This window comes from Streptopelia decaocto, assembly GCF_964273445.1.
Source record: "Streptopelia decaocto genome assembly, chromosome: 1".
NCBI classification, from domain to species: Eukaryota; Metazoa; Chordata; class Aves; order Columbiformes; family Columbidae; genus Streptopelia; species Streptopelia decaocto.
The window spans coordinates 187,931,724-187,951,577 of NC_138663.1; the positions used below are offsets into that span (position 1 = coordinate 187,931,724).

The 19,854-nt window shown below is 40.2% G+C and overlaps 1 protein-coding gene across 1 annotated transcript in view; it reads right to left on the reverse strand.

Moving 5' to 3' along the window:
- Positions 1–420: 420 nt before the first annotated feature.
- Positions 421–19,854, reverse strand: part of KL (klotho) — a 52,359-nt gene continuing 32,925 nt past the window's right edge. Inside the window, exons 2-5 of the mRNA XM_082065533.1 lie at positions 17,053–17,563; positions 11,412–11,680; positions 7,721–8,837; positions 421–4,142 (exon numbers count right to left, since the gene is read on the reverse strand). Of these exons, the coding sequence (XP_081921659.1) occupies positions 3,805–4,142; positions 7,721–8,837; positions 11,412–11,680; positions 17,053–17,563 (2,235 nt within the window). The 3' untranslated portion in view covers positions 421–3,804. The remainder of the gene's footprint in view (positions 4,143–7,720; positions 8,838–11,411; positions 11,681–17,052; positions 17,564–19,854) is intronic.

Sequence of the window (19,854 nt, forward strand, 5' to 3'; positions counted from 1 at the left end):
CTGTGAGTAACTACTGGAAGAGAGGAGCTGTTAAATTTGCTGCAGTGTTGCTAATGCAAAAAAACAGTTTTATATTGCTATGGTTACTTCCACAGGCTTTTAAAATAGCAGCACTCTTAAAACAAAACAACAACAACAAAAAAACCACACAAAACCAATAACAGCAACAACAAAACAACAACAAACCAAAAACATGCGAAGAACAAAAACCCTTTCAAAGTCCCAGGTCTGTGTCAACACAGGCCCCAGCAATCTCCAACAAAAGTTACAGTTACTTATGTGTCATTGGAAAAACAAACAGCAACACAAACTCCTTGCAGAGTTATCATAACAACGTCTCCTAAAGTACTCTGTACTTCATGTTGCAGACAGAGAAATTGGAGAGATTAAACAGTAAGATCATGTTACAATTCGTTAAAAGTAGTATCTTTATTTCATTTCTGAGATTGTTATAAAAACAATGTAACATTTCATTTAGCAAAGACATCCCACAGTCACTCTGCACAATATTTTCAAGAAATGAAACAGAAGCTTTGCACTCATGTCACAAAAATATTTTGAATAAAAATATAATTTTGTATTTTACAACATGTTTAATCTGCAGCATTGAGCAAACTGGCAACAACATTTCATTCTAGAAACGTGGTTAAAATCAAGAAATTAGTCTATATAAGGTAATGCACGTTAACATCCATCACATGCAAACTCCAGTTGCTCTTCAGAAAAAATACCATCCTCCCCTGAGCTGCCTCTGCAGCCTGAGCATGGAGTCCCCTCTGCTCGAAGTCCTTGCTACTGCCAGCATTTGTGCTCCGGAGGCACAGGTGGTGACAGGGCAGTGCCAGATCACCGCTCACACGTGGGTACCGAACTGAAGTTCCCCATGGCCCGTAGCCCGATCACAGGCAGTGATTACCACATCACTTTGCACGAGCACACCCCAGCTCTCCTTGGACAGGTACCTAATCTTTGCCTATTCAAGGACTCTTTTCTTGTTAGTGGAGGGCGATTTTTCTTCTAGAAGATTGACAAGAAACTTGGGCTGGCCCCTGATTACATAAAATGAAGCAGATTCCTGAGGCAAAACTGTGCCATTACCTCCATCAGACCAGCCTGTATTTTCCCAGGCCCATCACTGTGCAATTCACTCACCAAGAGCCGCGCGCGGCTGTGCGCCGGCAGCGCCACAGGCAGAGTGCTCAGCAGGACCCAGCGGTGACTGCTGAGCCCAGCATGAGCTGGTCACTGCTCCACAGCAATATTCAAAAACCCTTCTGAAGGGAATGGCGTCAAAGGCTGCGTTACTTCTCTGGGCTATGACACCAAGAGTGGATGTGATCATACAGCCCCACAGCAACGAATCCCAATTTACCTACAAATTCGATATCCAGCTGGTGCCATCTGCCTGTCGGTGGTTACATATCACCCAGCCTCCACAGGAAGAGCCTGCAGCATCTCCTCTGTGCCTGGGCCGCTGCTTCACACGATACACTGTGGCTGGGACATTCCAGAGCACAAGGCAGCCACTCACTGGGTGGTTCGAGGTCAGTGACATGAGGAGACAGTGCCCAACAGCACTCCTGCTCTTCTGGACTTGCCCGGCCCAGGACCCCTGAACCCGCTCACACCCAGGGGAGACATGTCCACTGGGATTCTCAGAAAGACCAGGCCAAGACTTCTTTTGTTTTACAAACAGCAAAATAGCTGTACATACCTATACACACACACAACATACAGATTAGGCATGACCTGGCTACAGTTTGTATTTAATGAATGTCACTTTTTGTTACGTACTGTGAAGGCATTTAATATTACTGGAGTAACGTGACGCAAGGTAATTCATTGCCACACCATGGAGACAGCCATTTAGCATTTTGTACATTTAGGGAGAGCTCTTTCTTTGTAATCCATACTTTACCAGGCCCCAATGCATAAATATAGAGCAGTTTAAAATTCACTCTTCTTCAGCAAGTCCTATCAGGCCATAAATATTTTTATATATAGTTTTAATACTTCATCACTTACCCTGAATTTTTCACCTTAACTCTATACCAAAATATACATTAGTGCAAAGAGAGACCATTTTAAGACTGCAACTAGAGGCCAAATATATTAATCATTATGATAAGATACTCTTTTTTATTTCTATAGATTATTTATGAAAAAATATAATTTTAAGTTACAAATGAAAATTGTATTTCATATGTAAGTATTAATTTATAGTACAGAATCACAGAACCATAGACTATTCAGGTTGAAAGGAACCCCAGGAGGTCATTTAATCATCTACTAGTCATCTAGTAGATAAACATCACATTTAATACAGCATAATCAGTTTTAGTAGATAAATAATTATTAATTAACACACAGCACATTTCCTTTAAAATATTCTTTTCAGTGACTGACATTTTTAACATAGCAATAAAAACACAATTACAGCTGAAGGCATTGCAGGCCTAGAGTTAGAGAGAAGAGAAAATGACCTCACTGCTTTTTTCCGAGGACACTTCTAATGCAATGATTCACAAGGCAGGCAAAATAATGTAGGGTTTTTTTCCATTAGCTCTTTATCTCTACTAAAAAATAATGTTGCTAATATTTTTCTAAGTTATCTTGCTGAGAGAAAAATGAGAGGCCCACAGACATTCAGTAATACTTTGGGATGAAATGCTGCCAGGGCCAGATCCAGTTGCTCCAAGGAGACCCTCCAGCCAGCCTGGAAGAGGCTTGGACCAACAGCTCCAAGATCCCAGACCCTGGCAAAGGCAGCATGAAAGGGCTGGATTATTACAGCAAAAGGTTGGGATTTAATGTCTCCACCCTCAACACAAATGGAATGCAGAGACCATTTCACTAAATTATCCCCAGGTTTCCAGGTCAGTAGTTGGGCAGCAGTGGAGTGGCAGCTGTGTACAAAAAGTGCAGAAGTGGGGTGCCCCAGCCCTGCTGTGTCTGGGGGTACAGGGCACAGGGTCAGGCACACAGCTTTCTGACCACGGAGACAGTAAAGACATCCCAGTTCCTGCTCTCTGCTTTTTTACTGAGCATCCCTTTCACCCTTCTCATCTCTTTGCATCAGGTGGCATGACCCTTGCCACCCCTGGACATGCCCCTGCTGCTTGCCCCACTGAGAAAGACACAACTTCTTTAGCTGAAGTTCTCCAGTGATATCCTGAAGTCAGAGCCAGCCATCAGCAACCTGAGTAGTAGTTAACGGATTTACCAGCAGCACAGAGTAATGTCTCCCTGTTCTTCCCTCTGCATCTGCTTCAGGAAAGGGGGTGTCCCTTCCCCCGGCGCTGCTTTTTGCAATTCTCCTCCATCTCTGCTCAGTCATGTTTCCTGCTCCAGTCAGGCGTTGGCTGATCAAGCAACATCAGCATTAAACCCTAATATAGAAAAGCAAACCATTTTGTTTCTCCCCGATCTTCTCTTGAAGAATTTGACATTTAGGCTTGTCCATCACTCCCTGTCTTCAAAACATACTTCTACCTGTGCAACTCAGCAAGCGAAATCCAAGGAGAGGAAAGCATCTGCTCAACAAAAGGTCCCAGGGAAAGTTGTGAGATAACTCCAACCACAGGAATTAAGGACTGGTCATAAACCAAATGTACTAAAGCAGAGAAAACTAATTCTGGAAGCCATATGCTAGCACTCTCTTCTCAGTTTCAATGTCCTGCAGTATCAGGCAATGTAAATGCCTTCCTAGTGCTGAAGCAATCACTACATCGTGTGCTCTTATTTCAGATTTCCCAAGGGGATGCAAAAGAAAGGGTACTGAGTGATGTATTCCAAGAGGCTGCTCTATTTATACCTTCTGTCTACCCTCTTGGAGTAGTAAGAAATGAAGAATATAGTAACAATAAAAGCAACAAATATGAAAGCAATAAAAGCTAATAATGATTTTCTGGTTCGGAAGAAGTGGCATTCAGGACACGAAGCAATCTCTTCTGGGCACAGCAGCTCAGGAGACTCAGGACCAGGAAAACCATTATGGTCAACTATTTCTCTGTAATGTTTCATAGAAGGCTTTGGTTCGTATTGATTTGCAACATAACTGTAGAGACCATATTTAGGAGCAGTCTTGTCATTAAAAGAATACACAAAATATCCTTGCAGGTTAACGTTATCCAAGGTGTAAGCTGTGAAAGAAAACAAAGTGTTGAAGAAATGAATACATGTCACTTCGGCATTCAAGAGCAGTACCATATGCCAATACATAAAGCAGGCGCAGGGGAATGTTAAACCCACATCTGTACTTCTCAAAAATAAGATAAGGTACACGTACATCTACAAAGTGTTTGTCATAAAAAGTAAGAATCTGTCAGCCGCTGCCAGACAGCATGATCTGTGAGTATCCTGCAATTTATTTCCCTGTGCTTGGTAAACACAGCTGTGAGTGCATGACTGTGTTTAATGATCAGCATGGAGCCTATCTTAAGACAATGGCTCTTTTTTATGTATGAAAGAACACAGGTTTTGGGTTTCCTGCAGCTGGATTTCTGCAGCCAGTTTCTCTGATTGCTCCTTCTCCCTTGCAGAGCATCATCTAATGGGGATGGCCAAGGAACAGAGGACAACAGGCTGCACTTCTCGTGAGGCAAAGGTACAGCGACATTGGGAAAAGACGCGTCCATGCCAAGGTCACGTACTGAGATATCACCAGTGCAAGTAGAAAGGTTATGCAGATCAGAGTCGTCTCTTGTTATTGACTCGAGTCTCTGATCCAAGATGACCTGTATTAGTCTTTATTGAGAACACGTCCACAATCCATACTGCTAACTTGGCTGCTGGAAAAGGTCCAGCAGCTGCAGCATTACCCTTGAGCCATCAGTCCCGCTTGACAAAACCAATCAATCCACAGTAGTAAACACAAACTGTAATACTTTATCTCAGAATATCCCTATTTTTAACAAATTAAAGCAACATATTCTAGCAGATGAACACAGCTAAGGATTGCTGAATTTTCATATGCCTCTGGAAAGAATTCTTTCTGCAGCCACATGCAAGACATTTAGCACCTCTAACCTACTTTTCATGTGTAAAATGAAATAATATTTACCTTCCCTTTTACAGAGCTGCTACCCAGGATAATTAGTTCATGTTTGTAAAACTGCATGTGGATTTAACGGTGTTACATAAATGGTTACTGCTCTTCTTTGTTTTCAATTGGCAAAGATGAACTTTCAATTGGCAAAGACTCTTTGGACTGAGGCTGTGTTTTTAAGTGCTTTGTACACTGCAGTACACTTAAAAATACAGCTTCAGACCAAAGGTCCCATCCTGTATTGTGGCACCACTTATCTGCACAAACCTGTCAGCTCTCCTGAACAATGCAGGTGAGCACCACTGCACACACAAGTGTTGCCCCACGCAAACCCTGGAAACAACAAGGAGAAGGTGGCAGAACAGGAACTTTAAGGCGAGAGCACACATGTACTAAATCTCCTCTCATTCCTCTCCAGCATGACACTGAGGTAAGGACACAGGATTTGTAATTCATCTCAGTTACTGCACAGTTACTTGCAGAAAAAATGCCATATTTTGGAGAAACCTGAATCAGTCGTGATGCCAAGGGGAAGAGCTTGCTCTCTGTGTAAGGACAAGATGGACAAAAGCACAACACCCAAGCAGGAGAAAAAAAGAGAATGAAAAAGCCAGTATTACTGACAGACCAAACACTATGGAGGAGTGTACGATGTCAAAAGTGGGAGGGTGATCTTTAGGGCAAGTATTCTGGCAAAGAAGATGGAAAGATAGGAAAATACAGTTTACATGTGATAAGTTGAAAAACACAGGGAGTATTTCCAGGCTGGGCAGAACAGGGGAGAAGGAAGTGATTGGGGGGTAGTGGTACCAGATCAGTACAAATCACAAAGTTCTCTAAAAGGCACAGGGATGTGCAGGTGTTCTGGCTAATGAGAACTGGGAGAAAAGCCCAAATTCATACTCGCTTTGAAAACAGAAATGCCAAGAACTGGTAAGGTGTAAAGTGGCAGGAAGGAGAGAAGTAATACAGAAAAAAACAGACTAAACCCCAAATATGGACAAGGTATGGTTTTAAACTAAAAATGCAGAAAAAAAATGCACCCAGTGCTTCAAAATACTGGAGAAGAAATTCTTGAGCACTTTATATTGATGTTCAGTAATTCGTGAAAGAGGTGGAATTTAACAGTGAAGGAAGTTAAAGCCAATACTTAATAGAGTAGACAGGATGACCTAGAAAATTATGGACCTGCCAGCCATCCTTCGTTACCTAGCAAAAGAATGGAATAGATTATATAAGCTTGATAAATAAGAATTACAAGGTATATATAAGATTAATGCCAATCAGCTTAGCTTTATGAAAAATAAATCTTATCAAACTAACTTGACATCTTTTTATGAGATCAGCAGATCAATAAAAGTAATGATGTTTGATGTAATATACACAGAACTTCACAAGGCAAATGATTTGGTATTGTATGGCATTTGGATCAAGAAAATAGAATGTAACAAGGTTAAGGGGATCAACGGATTTCAACTGGTCTCAAACAAAACTAGCAAGACTAGAAATGCAATTGCAGGTAAGCATGTGTCATCGTAGGTGTATTTCTACCATGGAGATTGGCATTTAGCACTAAGATATTTAATGATCTTCAATGTATCAGCAACCTGAAAGAAAATTAAAACTACTTCTCATGAAGTTTGCAAATAACACAAAGATTAGGGACATAACTTAGGTAGTGTAGCAAGCTTCGCATAAGCAAGCAACTGGCATTTGAACATGAGCAAATGCAAGGATGTCAAAGAACAAGTCTGGGTTTACCCTTCTCAAGAAGAATGTTGGCAATGGGGAAAAGCTGAATGATTGAAAGGTTCTAAATGATGTTTTATAGTAAGGGACACAAAGAGCTTTCCTGGTGCTATTTATCAAAGACATAAATGAGAGCTTCTTTTCTCTCTGTGAACACCTACACAGGTAAAATATGTGGCAATGCACAACAAAACGGCTTAAAGCTGAAGCTAAAAAAAAATAATATTAAGATTTATGTATCTCTATAAATACACCTATGTACAAAACCACTAAATAATTAGCCCCTGCAACAGCTTACAGTGAGATGTAGAAGATACTTCATCAGTAAAAATTATCTTGTTCAAGTCTTATGCTTTTCTAAAAAAGAAAGTGTGTGTTGTGTTGACAGGATGACTCAAAATGCCTGGGTTTTGCCTTATGATTCTTTCAGCCTGAGAAAAAGACTGGTTGGAGTTCTGAAGAGCAGGAAAGAGTCCAAGAAATGGCATAATGAGGTAGATAGCTGAAATATTATGAAGAGCCAAGATCGCTGCTGGATAAGATACAGAGACAGCTGAGGAACAGAACTCATACCCAGCCCTGAGGCACATCAGTGGAGAGAAGCAACAAAGCAAAATAACAGCAGACGTGCAATAAGAAGAAAATCTAACTAAATACGTGTGAAGCTTCTCATATAGCATCTACTTAAATTTCTTGAATCCACAAAAATATCTTCTGCTGTCTTACGCAGAATCTATGCAAGGTCACTCTTCCTGATGTTTAGTAACACCAATCAGTCATAAATAAAAATAAAAACTATCTATTATGCTGTAGCAACATTTGGAGTATTCTACCTAGGATTACTTTTTTTAAGTTAAACATACTCTATCACATAGTGCATACTAATTCTGGGATTTGTGACATAAACAATCTATGGCTCCTTACCTTTTAGAGCTTCGTTGATGTAATTCTGTATGTAATACACTCTGAGCTTATCATGCACCATATTCTGGTCATCGTCAATTCCATTAGCCATAACATAAATTGGAACATCGCCATACTTGGATTTAACCCACTTGAGCAATTTTCGCAGTCCCCAGGGCACCACTGCAGCTCTGCTGGGGGAGTGCAGCCACGTGATGTCATTGATCATTTGAACTTCAAGATAGTGGTCATATTTTAGTGCATCTTCTTTCTCCCAGCCCACAAGGGTAGTAGTGTAGTGACTCAAGGCAAAAAAATCAAATGAGCCCTGGATTAACTTCTTTTCATCTTCTGAGAAATAAGGCAAGTGGAAATTATACAGGTCAACGCTGTTTCTTCGGTGAAGCCATGCTCTCATCATCTGTGGGTAATCACCGTTCCCAAATATGGGCTCTGCAAGCCAGCCAATGTCGAACTCTAAAATCCTGTCGGCAACTTCTTGGTCATTTCTGGAAAAGGGACAAGCTGGTTCTACCCAGTCGGCTTGCAGAGCTATAGATATTTTACCCTTCTGAGTTCTCCTGAATTCTTTGTCATAAAGATGCCATGCTTTCGCATGGGCTTTCAACAGGTTGTGCCCTGCGGTGTATGTCAAGTTTTTAACAGACGGTTCATTCATTGTGATCCAAAATTTGATATGGTCCCCAAGGCTTGTAAAGCAGAATTTGGCATACTCAACAAAGGCCTGAACAGTTTCTGGGTTTTCCCAAGCTCCATATTTGGCAAGAGAAGCTGGAAGCTCTTGATTCTCAGCCATAGGTTGCCATAAAGCAACAACAGGAGTTATATTAACTCTGAGAAGTTCACTAGCAAAACACTGATAATAATGAACAAGTGTGTGGTTGATAAGAGAAAGGTTACCTAAAGGAAGGATTAAGGACCATTTCAGTGAAAAATGGAAGTGTGTGACATGCGTTTCTTGCAGAAGAGAGATCTGGAGCCTGATGGCAGCAAAGTCAACACAGTGCCGCTTGCGTTTCGAGGTGAGCACTCCATCCACTTTAATAAGCTTCTTCGTCTGGTGAACGTCCCACACATAAACATTAGAGTCAAGAAACTGGGCGGGTGTCGTGTCTACCTGGGTAAAATAAGAAACAGACCAGATTTGAGTTGTTTGTTCTAGGTAGGTGGAAACAGCATAATCATCGAGCACAACCTAGTGAAAGAATATCACAAGTCAAAACATTAATTTAGCACCTCTCTCGCATCTCTGATGTGATAACATCTCTGGCTTGTATGAATTAATTAATATTCTGTTAACATGTGACACCAAAAAGGTACCAAATCTATGTATCATTTTCATCCTAATTTCCAAACAAGCTTATGCTAATGGTCACCAACCATGTTTATGTCTTCTCCAAATTGCTCCAATCTGTATAGGAAACAAGGGATTGCTCGGGAAAAAGGCACTTAGCCTGTGACGAAGAAGCAGATCTTCAGCAAAGACTACAGTAGGTTTTTAAATGTTTTTTTTTAAGACTAAGATGCTATACCAAAGGGCCTACAGAGACATGGTCTGTTAAAAATTACACATAGCTTCAATTTCAAGACCACTCCCTGAACACACTAAAAAAATTATGAATGCGGCAGCATTTCCATGTTCAGTTCTTTTCCTGACTATGAAAAAGATGAGTAATGCTCTGCACTTGATTTTTAACATGAATTCCACTGACAAACAAAATTTTTCCTTCTTGCTAAAGACATCTTTTTTTTCTAACTCATACTGAACTCATTTCCAAGTTATTTCAGCAGGATGTTGATATGCAAATCAAATTCTTTTTCAGGCCTCCAAGTAAACCCACTGTATGTCACTCCAACAATAAATGTATTTCCCATAAGTCTTTAGGCCTTCAGATGTGGGAATTGCATGTATGATATACTGGGTACCACATAATTATACTTTCATTTGCTAATGAACATCGCAAACACAATATGGACTAGAAAATGGAAAAGTTAATTACTTAAAATAATGCACAGTGCAAAATCTTGTTCATATTCTAGCGTAACTCTTACAAGAAAGACCCAAACTACAAGATACTACTCTCACATGTGTTTATTTGTGGGGGTTTTAAATTTTTTCTTGGTGCAAGGTTCCCCCTGGGTTCAGATTCCCATGTCCTGCCCTCTGTTTGAAAAGCAGGTGTCAGCCTACAACCAGTGTTCAACTTGTAGCTGAGGCTCTGCAGACTGTATAAAGCAGCTGCTGAAAATCAGTTGCTATTTTCTCCGGAGAGGTCAGTACTGTGCTTATAGAAGAAAGTAATAAAAAACAGCATGTCTGAGGGAAATTGCTTTTCTGGAGAATTGTCCCTTGTAGATTACTAAAGCATGCATTGCCACTAATACTGTGGGAATGCTGTCAAAAGAGTTTTTCCACTGTGATGCATCTACAAATCACGCTACCTAAGCCTTACAGCATGAAATATTTGAATGGCCTTTTGAAATGAAAATATTCAGCTTTGAAAGTTTGGGGGATGGGAGGGATTTTTTAACTATCTTAGGCTGACTGAGCCTGCAACTTTATAGCTGTTATTGATCCCAAAGGTAGCAATTCTGTTTCCAATTCCTAATCTGTCTGGAGCTAGGAGGATAATGACTGTAGAATTTTCTTGGAGATCGGTGTACTAGGTAAAGAGGTTGCAGTATTTTTCAAGAGAAAAAAGTCTAATCTTACTTTTGTAGTGAGAAAAAACAAACAAGCCGGCTACAAGCTAGCCTTAAGAAAGATTACGTCTTTGTGGAAAATCTATATTAAAAATTCTGTTCTTGGATCTGGCCTTGGTGTTGGATTTAACTACAGCTCTTTACAGTGGTTAGAAAAGGCCTGCAAGCCGAAACAACATCTGAGAATTACAGAGCCAAACTGTTAAAGAGACTGTAACTAAGCTACAATTTTTACACATGCTATGAAGTCTTAAAATTTGAAAGGTTCTCCTGAATTATCAGATCTAGTTGAAATAAAAAGAGTGAGAGCTATGATCTAGCTAGGTGCTATACAGGGCCACTGAAGCCACAAAGTCAGACACAGTAGTGCACAAAATGACAAGAAAGGAATACAGAAATTTAATTTGGATCTAATTTTACTTCTTGGGTTTGTTTTGTTTTGTTTTTTGCATAAAAGTTCTCTAGCAACAGTACCAGAATGTATATGCATAAGATGTAGAAATATGCCACTGGAGCTTTAAGAGCTTTCAGGAAGTTTTCTAAAACTTACATTAACACAGCAGACAGATATTTTACCATTAAAATTATGGACTTGAAAAAGCGGTAATATTTCCCATTTCATAGGCTAGGACATTTGGAAATACACTTTAGCAGTTGTAATCAGCTTCCATTTGAAAAGGACTGATTCCCAGTAACTGATCACATGACATGTCCAAGGAAGATGAGCATCAGACCCCTTTCAATTTCTGTATGTTTTTCTAAAATGCAATTTATCATATCTCAATCTGACTGGATCTCCTTGGTCACATGCAGGAAGTCTATCAAAGACTGAAAGAGACACAGTGTTTGGAGCAAAAGCCTTGTGCCTATCTCCTTGCAGCACTGTGGTAATATATATCAGCAAAGACACTCCATCTAGCAAGTTTATCAACATAAACCTGTGCACTGATCTGGCTGGACAGCCTGTCGGCTTTATTATCAGACTCACCTGAATGTAGTTGTCAACAATGCCCCAAGCAAAGCCACAGGGAAAAATCCCTTCTATGGGCTGGTTTTCAGGCAAAGGTGGGAAGCCATTTTTTTCTATCAGCTTTTGATAGAACAAGACAGAAGATTTGGGCATCAGCTTCTTGTCGTGGCTTTGAAAATCAACATAAAACAATCCACGCCGAATGCTGTATCCCCTGTGCCATTCAAAGCCATCCAGGAGGGACCAGACTGTGTAGCCAAACACATTAACCCCATCATACCGGATGGCTGAGGAAAGAGAAAAAACAAACTTAATGCAGGGCTCATTTTCCATTTGTAGATTACACCGTATCAACAATGTTTGCGGTATTCATGTGTAAGAACAATGCAACAGATCAGACAAGTACCTTGGGGCATTCAGGGAAATATTTCAGCTGGCCCCAGGGAGCTGCCAAGGCAGCAGAGGTACCTGGCTCAGCTTTAAACAAGCCAGATTTAGAAAGAGAAACAGTGCAGCAGGGGCTGAGCGCAGTGCTGCAAATCGGAGGGTGCCAGTCCTGTGCCCTGGAGCAGGACGCACCAGCTCGGACCGTTCACAGCAGCTGAGCCAGTAACCGTGCGGCCCCGCGCTCTGCTCAGCACCCACTGCCACTCACCCCGGGCACTTACAGGCCATTAATGCTGCACCAATCTGCACACAAACAAAAGCTATACTCCTTTTGATCCTTCCCCTCCACTACAAATATGTATTGAGAAAACCAGACAACGCTTTTGGTGTGCTGATTAATTTTTACTATTATTTATTATTATTTTAATATTTTAAGTAGAAGTGATAATGCAGGAAGACCCTCATTATTTGATAATTCTGTTTCTTTACATCTTTTATGGCATAGCGTTTTCCAGCTTAAATATTTAAGGGTTTCTAAAAGTATGTATACATTCCAGGTCAACTGTTTGACTTCTCAAGTGTCACCCCTCACTTTATAGGCTTAAATCAGAGTCTACTGGCATCTGTTAGTTTTGCCAACACTACAGTTTTGAGATTCCAAATTATTCTACTCACTTTTAGTTGTATTAACACTGAGATTTAGCAAAATGTTCCTGGGCAAGGCTCAGTTTCAGGGAAGCACAAAGGAGTGTGCTTATTTTAATTACATAATTAGACCCACCCAAATGCAGCAATGCATTTCAGCACGTTCTTAAATGTTCTTTTGAACTCATGTTTGGGTCCATAGCCAGCAGAGTTTATCTTTATTACTCACCATCTTCTGTTAACTCAGCCTAGGTACTGACTGAACATAGTATTTTCCAGGCCTAGTAACACTGAAAGCATTATTTCAGGCAAGCAGAACATCAAGATAATCATATCCTGGTTTTATTAATGTACTGCATTGCAATTAGTTGTGAAGGACCACCTGGATTCCTTGTTTGAATCAATTAAATGAACTGCAGTCAAATAAGCAATGAATTTGGCCCAGTCATGAGAAAATGTCTAAGGAAATGCAATACTTCTCCTCCTAAAGGCATCGTTCTTTTGTGCTTGGCAAATGTCGGTATTTTTCTAACCTCTGCATGCATCCCTGATGACATCTGCATTACCAACAGAGTAAAAGCCAATACAAGTCCACTTTGTGAGACAGTCTCAGTGAGAATTTATCTTTGAACAGCATCTCATCCCTTCTGTAAGACATCACACGGCACTCCCCTGCTTCCTGAGCACCTCATAAAAATTCTCCTCAAAGCCTTCTTTAAAAATGTATTAACTTTTAAGCATCACCTATGAAAGAAGCAAACTGAAAATTTTTTAGAAGTTCCAAAAAGTCTGGAAGTCTCAAACATAGTATCCTACACCAATCACATGTTACTGGAAAACCACAACGAAAATGTTGTCTTTTTCTTTTTTCTGTTGTTTAGCTCCCCTCTTTTTTATGTCTGTTGGTGTGCAAGCCAAGCTGACTGAAATGAAAACTGCCCTTGCTTCTAAAACTGGGTGGCCTTGTCCGTACTACCTACTGGAAATACCTCCTGACTTGAGCAATCCCCCACAGCATGCCCAGAAGTATGCTACTGTGCAGACCAGAATTCTGCCATGATGGGGTTAAAAATTAAATGGCACTTCAGTTCACGCTCTGTTTACCTCACTAATATAGAAATAGTCTAAGTAAACATGGCAGAGGCATAAGCATCAAATACAGATCCTTAAAACCCTCTGCTCAGCTGTCCAACCACAGTGCATGAGGAGTATGAAGCCCACAGTCCCTGTTTCCACATGGAAGGTGCCCAAGGATCTATGTTTTACCGCTGGACACACCTGATAATACCTCAGTCCTCACCTGTCAGGGGCCTGGCTGTTCCCATTCTCCTTAAGATTCTTTGAGTTCAGACCTGCCGACTCCCCAGATAATGACCTTACCCCTCGGTTAGTCAACATGGCACAGAGGAGCTTGCACACCCTCCTGGTCAGCATGCCCCACTTCACAAGGAACAATCCATTTATTTGTTGCACCAGAGAGAGAGCAGGGAAGTGAATATGACCCTAGTGTAAGTGGTTAGATACCCACCCATATGAGAAGACATCTCCAACCAACTAGCAGCTCTAGTCACTCTAGCTAACCCTAAACAGTATTTGGGTGAAAAAATGAAGATCAATAATAGTAAAAAGCAAAAGGATTTAGGGCTGTGAATTGCAAATAAAGAGACCTTTTCCCAGGCCAAAAAAAAACCAACCCCACAACAAAAACCAACAACAAAAACAACAACAAACACACACACAAAACCAACCAACCAAACAAACAAAACCCAACAACAAACAACTGTGCACGGAGACTGATGACAGCATGCTGTGTCAGCGTGGACATCCACATCAGCTTCTCAGCTGAAACCAGGAGCACACCTTCGAGCAAATCTCCCTCCTTACCACACTTCAGGTCACATCACAAAATGGTCTCAGGATGCCTGACTTGGGTTCCTTTGGGGTGAAATTAATCCAGAAATGGGCTGCAGGAATACACAGAGTCTGGACACCAGGCCCTCAACACCAACTCTTTTCTCTACAGGCTTGCTCCGACAGTGCTGCACAGACTTGTTAACACAGACAGAGAAGTGTGGAGTGAATCTGGCGGTGAGTAGCTCACAAACCTCTACATTATAGTGCTTTGCTACATGTTCTCTGAGAAAGACAGCATGATGCCTGCTGTGGATCTTTCTCACCCAAATCCCCATTGGTATTACGTAGAGACCTTTGGTATTTACATTGCATTTTGCAGATTCCAATGCACAGAAATGTTGGGTGCAATCATTTTCATCGTAATGATGTCTTAGTCCTTTCTGCGGACCCAGCCTGTCTCTGCTGGCTTTTTTCTGTGAAACATTTAGCCAGGTGTCAGTATTCTCAACTCGATATGACAATGCTACTATTGACAAGAACTACTGTTATTGTCACTCTTGTGGCACATTAAAAAGAAGGAAACTCTGTAAACTGAGATTGTTTCCAGCCAGCTGGGATTAAAGGGCAAACCCATGGATGTATATCCAGAAATTTAAAAACTAAGCATAAATATGGGTAGCAGGAATATAGCTCCTTATAGCTCTTCATCTGACTTCATGAAAACCAGCAATACTGTACTTGCAATAGTAACTAACTGTTTTACATTCCATTCCTCCCATTTTGGATAAACTGGCTCATCTATTTATTCATCTTGTAATTTATTTATAATGATTAGGTTTCTGGAATAGCAGATGACACAAACGTGAAACTCCTCTGCATCTTCATGAGTGCTCAGAATAAAATGAAAGCCATTTTTGCCCAACCCTTGTATGAAAATGACAATGGAACACAATGGCTATCTCATCTGAACTAACAGCTACAATGAGAGACAATGAAAGTGGAAATGGGAAACACAACAACTTATGGGTGACTACCAGGACTGAAAAAATTTGTTTTGCCACAGGAAAATGGGAAAATAGAAAGTAACTCTCATACAAGGTAGTTTATTTCCCTTATTGTTTGGAAAAAAATAACAGGTTAAACAATTAAATAATTTAGATTATATAACCTAAAACATTCAGTTCTCCTTAAACCAATGTAAATTCAGATTACTGTGATTGATGTCCACAGCTGTACCAATGTAAAATTTGTGCAAGAGCAACACTAAGATGCATAATGAAAAGGTTCCAGGTCTTAATTTTAAAATGTATTCTTTCAGCCTTATGTTTTCTTCAGAGGAACACTTATTGATAGAATTTACCTTCCCATATATATATCACAGAATCACAGAATGTTAGGGTTTGGAAGGGACCTCAAGAGATCATCTAGTCCAATCCCCCCACCAGAGCAGGAACACCCAGATGGGGTTACACGGGAAGGTGTCCAGGTGGGTTTGAATGTCTCCAGAGAAGGAAACTCCACAACCCACCTGGGCAGCCTGTTCCAGTGTTCTGTTACCCTCACTGAGAAGAAGTTTCTTCTCAAATTTAAGTGGAACCTCTTGTGTTCCGGTTTGTACCCATTTCCCCTTGTCTTATCATTGGTTGTAACCAAGAAGAACCTGGCTTCATCCTCGTGACACTCACTCTTTACATATTTATAAACATGGATAAGGTCCCCCCTCAGTCTCCTCTTCTCCAAGCTAAAGAGACCCAGCTCCCTCAGCCTTTCCTCATAAGGGAGATGCTCCGCTCCCTTAATTGTCTTTGTTGCCCTGCCCTGGACTCTCTCCAGCAGTTCTCTGTCCTTCTTGAACTGAGGGGCCCAGAACTGGACACAATATTTCAGGTGTGGTCTCACAAGGGCAGAGTAGAGGGGAAGGAGAACCTCTCTTGACCTACTAACCACCCCCCTTCTAATACACCCCAGGATGCCATTGGCCTTCCTGGCCACAAGGGCACAGTGCTGGCTAATGGTCATCCTGCTGTCCACCAGGACCCCCAGGTCCCTTTCCTCTACACTGCTCTCTAATAGGTCGTTCCTCAACTGGTACTGGAACCTGGGGCTGTTCCTCCCCAGATGTAAGACTCTACACTTGCCCTTGTTATATTTCATTACATTATTCTCCTCCCAACTCTCCAGCCTGTCCAGGTCTCACTGGATGGCAGCACAGCCTTCTGGCGTGTCAGCCACTCCTCCCAGCTTCGTGTCATCAGCAAACTTGCTGACAGTGCACTCTATTCCCTCATCCAAATCACTGATGAATATATTGAATAATACTGGTCCCAGTACTGAACCTTGAGGCACTCCACTAGATACAGACCTTCAACTAGACTCTATCACATTGATCACAACTCTCTATCTTCTTACATTTTGTACATATGCATTCATACATCTAAGATATGGAAAACAACTATTAATAAATAACACAATAAAGTTCCCTAAGTGCATTGAGAGTATAGTTCACATGTTTTGCACTTTCTCCCATCAAAGACAGTGGAAATTTTCCTACTGACTTCAAAGGCAGAAGCATCATGCTCTCTAAATGCTATCTGCAGATATTAAGGGTCCTCAAAAGCTGAAAAGAACAAACCCAGGAAAGGGCTTTAGAGTCTCATTTTACAAGTGCCAAGATTAATGCTACACAACAAAATTAGCTTTCAGCCTGTTTCTTTAACATGTCTCTGTAGGCTATTTTGCATTATGATTTTGTCAAGCACATCCTCAGTCCTACCTTTTAAAGTTTCCATAATGAATTTTTTGAGATAGTAAATATATTTGGCATCATCTCTTTTGGTGCTACCAGAAACAAACCAGCTGTTCTCCACAATGAATATCTGGGGGTTGTTATATTCACTGCTTATCCAGTAAAGGAGCTGCCTCAGGCTTATTGATTCCAACTGCTGGAATTTCATGTGGGAGTCCAAGAGCTGGAAACTCAGGGTAGCTCCAAATGAAAGAGCAAAGAAATCTGCTGTTCCCTTGATATACTTCTTCTCAACTTCACTGAATTCAGGCAACAGAGATGAAAGGTTGCTCCTCATGCTCTCTGGATAGTCACCATCAATAAATATGGGCTTAGCAAACCAGCCGAGCACAAAATCAAGGGATTTTTGACATTCTTTTATGTTTTTTTCAGTCATACGTTGAGGTTTTATCCAGTGGGAGCTAAGGGCAATGGACACTTTTCCTCTTTGAGTTGGACGAAAATGTTCATTGTAGAGATGCCAGACTTTAGCGTGGGCCTGTTGAAAAGAAAGACTGTAATTAATGCACCTGAAATTCCATTTTAAGCAACACAGTTAGTCTCAAGTAATGACATCCAGTGTCATGTAGTAACCACATAAACATGGCATTTGAGGGCTCAGTCTTATTCATTCATCAGCAGTTTACAACTCCTAAATTAACTTTTAATACTATATTAATATAATATATCAACTAGAAATTACTAGTTGGTCAGAGAAAAGAGCATCTCTGTTTTCCATGAGACACTATTGCAGGTAGTGAACACATTTTTAGTAGCTGGCTAGACACCCTTATTAACTTTTAGTATTGAGTTTAGACATATTTCCAGTATTTACAAAAATGAAAATGCATTTAACTAAATATGTTTCAAAGTATGTTTTCATTATAGGCATATCACTTCATCCGTAGATTCACATATATATAAAGAAGGAAGGTCTGTTTTTAAGAACTGCTCAGATTTCTCAAACAATGTAATACAAACACCTTTGAACTTATTCCTCTTTGAACCAGAACACACAGTAAAAGAAAAAGTACCAATCTGTATTTTTAAAAGTCTGGTGAAAAACAATTTATCACAGCTCTTGAAAAAATATTCCAATAATTCAATTTAATTTGTTTTATTTAAATTTGCTATTTACCTCTAGCCTCAGATTTCAACCACTTGTCTTGGCATAATTTTACCTGTTGCTGTGAGATCTTTTCTACCAAATGCTTTCCCATGATCTTACAGAATCAGTTGAAACAGTCTCTTGATGTTCCCTTTGAAAGCTAAATGGATTAAGTTCCTGGAGCCTCACATTATCTTCAGGCATAGCTTCAAGCTTTCTAACCATTCTCACTGATCTCCTCTGATTCTCTTCCAATTTGTCATCATCTGTCTTAAACTGCAGAAGCAGAATTGGACAAAATATGCCAGCAGTGGTCATGCAGCAGTAAAACCAGAAACAATTTAATACACTATTTCTGCTTATATGGCCATAGTATTACACTGTGAGCATCATCTAAACTACCATATCTCCAGAGCCCTTCACCATCTAAACCATATTTTTTCTTTACAGCTAGTTTATCAAAGAATTTTGACTGCTCTATGAATCAGCATCTCATCTTTTTGCCATCTACGCATTAAGAGAAATTTAATGCTTTTTTTCTAAGTCACTGATAAAAGAGTAAAAAAATATGAGAACTATTCATTAGAATAAACCCTACATAACAACTATCTCAGTTTACATTTGCATTTTAAGACTTATCAGTTAGTATTTGTTCATACATTCTGTGACGACATTAACCTCCATTCTTACCATACAAAGTCACAGGTATGATCAATATATATGACAGATTATTAATCAAATTGTCACATTTTTAGCCCTCCCTGGAATACAAGCCATACAGACAGTTGGTATGTTGTTGGCAACTTACATCATTAATGCACTGATAGCTGCAGTTCACAGTTTCCTTTTCGTATACTCTTACCATTCAAGCTTTGAACCACAATGATTTCCAGTTGCCAGCATTACTAAGAACATGAAGCAATTAAAATTATTAATCATCTTTGACAGAGAGGCTGTTAATTACCCAGGAAAAATAATGAATTCTACTGTTCTTGTAGAATTTTAATTCTCACTGCTGGGAGAAAAACAATTGGAATTGAAGGACAACTAAAGGTAAGATCAATAATCAAGGCTCAGTTCAGCTGCCCCCCACACAGAAACCTGCTGACTCTGAGTCACCATGGGGTATGTAAAACATCTGTGCAGGTCTGACACCAGCTCCAGAGGAGACCAGACCCATGTTCTTTTAGAGTGGTCACCAAAACCCAAAGAGAACAATCTTGGAAACTCTGAATCACAGTAGACACCTGTGTGCATGCATCTAAATAAACCCTCAGTTGCAAACTTCAATGTACATACTCTCATTGAAAATACATCAACACCTCAAATAAATGTGATGCAGTCCTACCATCTGTGTATATTAATAAAAGCAATTTTGATGCTAGTGAAAAACTAAATATAGTAACCACTTCAAAGTTTCATGTCAAAAAATGAGAGCTGAGTTAATTTTATTTCATGCTGAAGCTGCACTACACTGATGAAAGAACAAAAGCCATCACATACCATGACCAAAATGCTACACACCCAACACTTTAAGTATTATTTTTAAAATACCATGGGGAATGAATGTGCCACCACTTGCGACTCAAATTTGCACACCCAAAATTTCCGTCATAAAGGTGCCATATATTTGTCTTCTGTTGGACCTGACTCATCTCCAGATTTCCTCTCTCAGCTGTTAA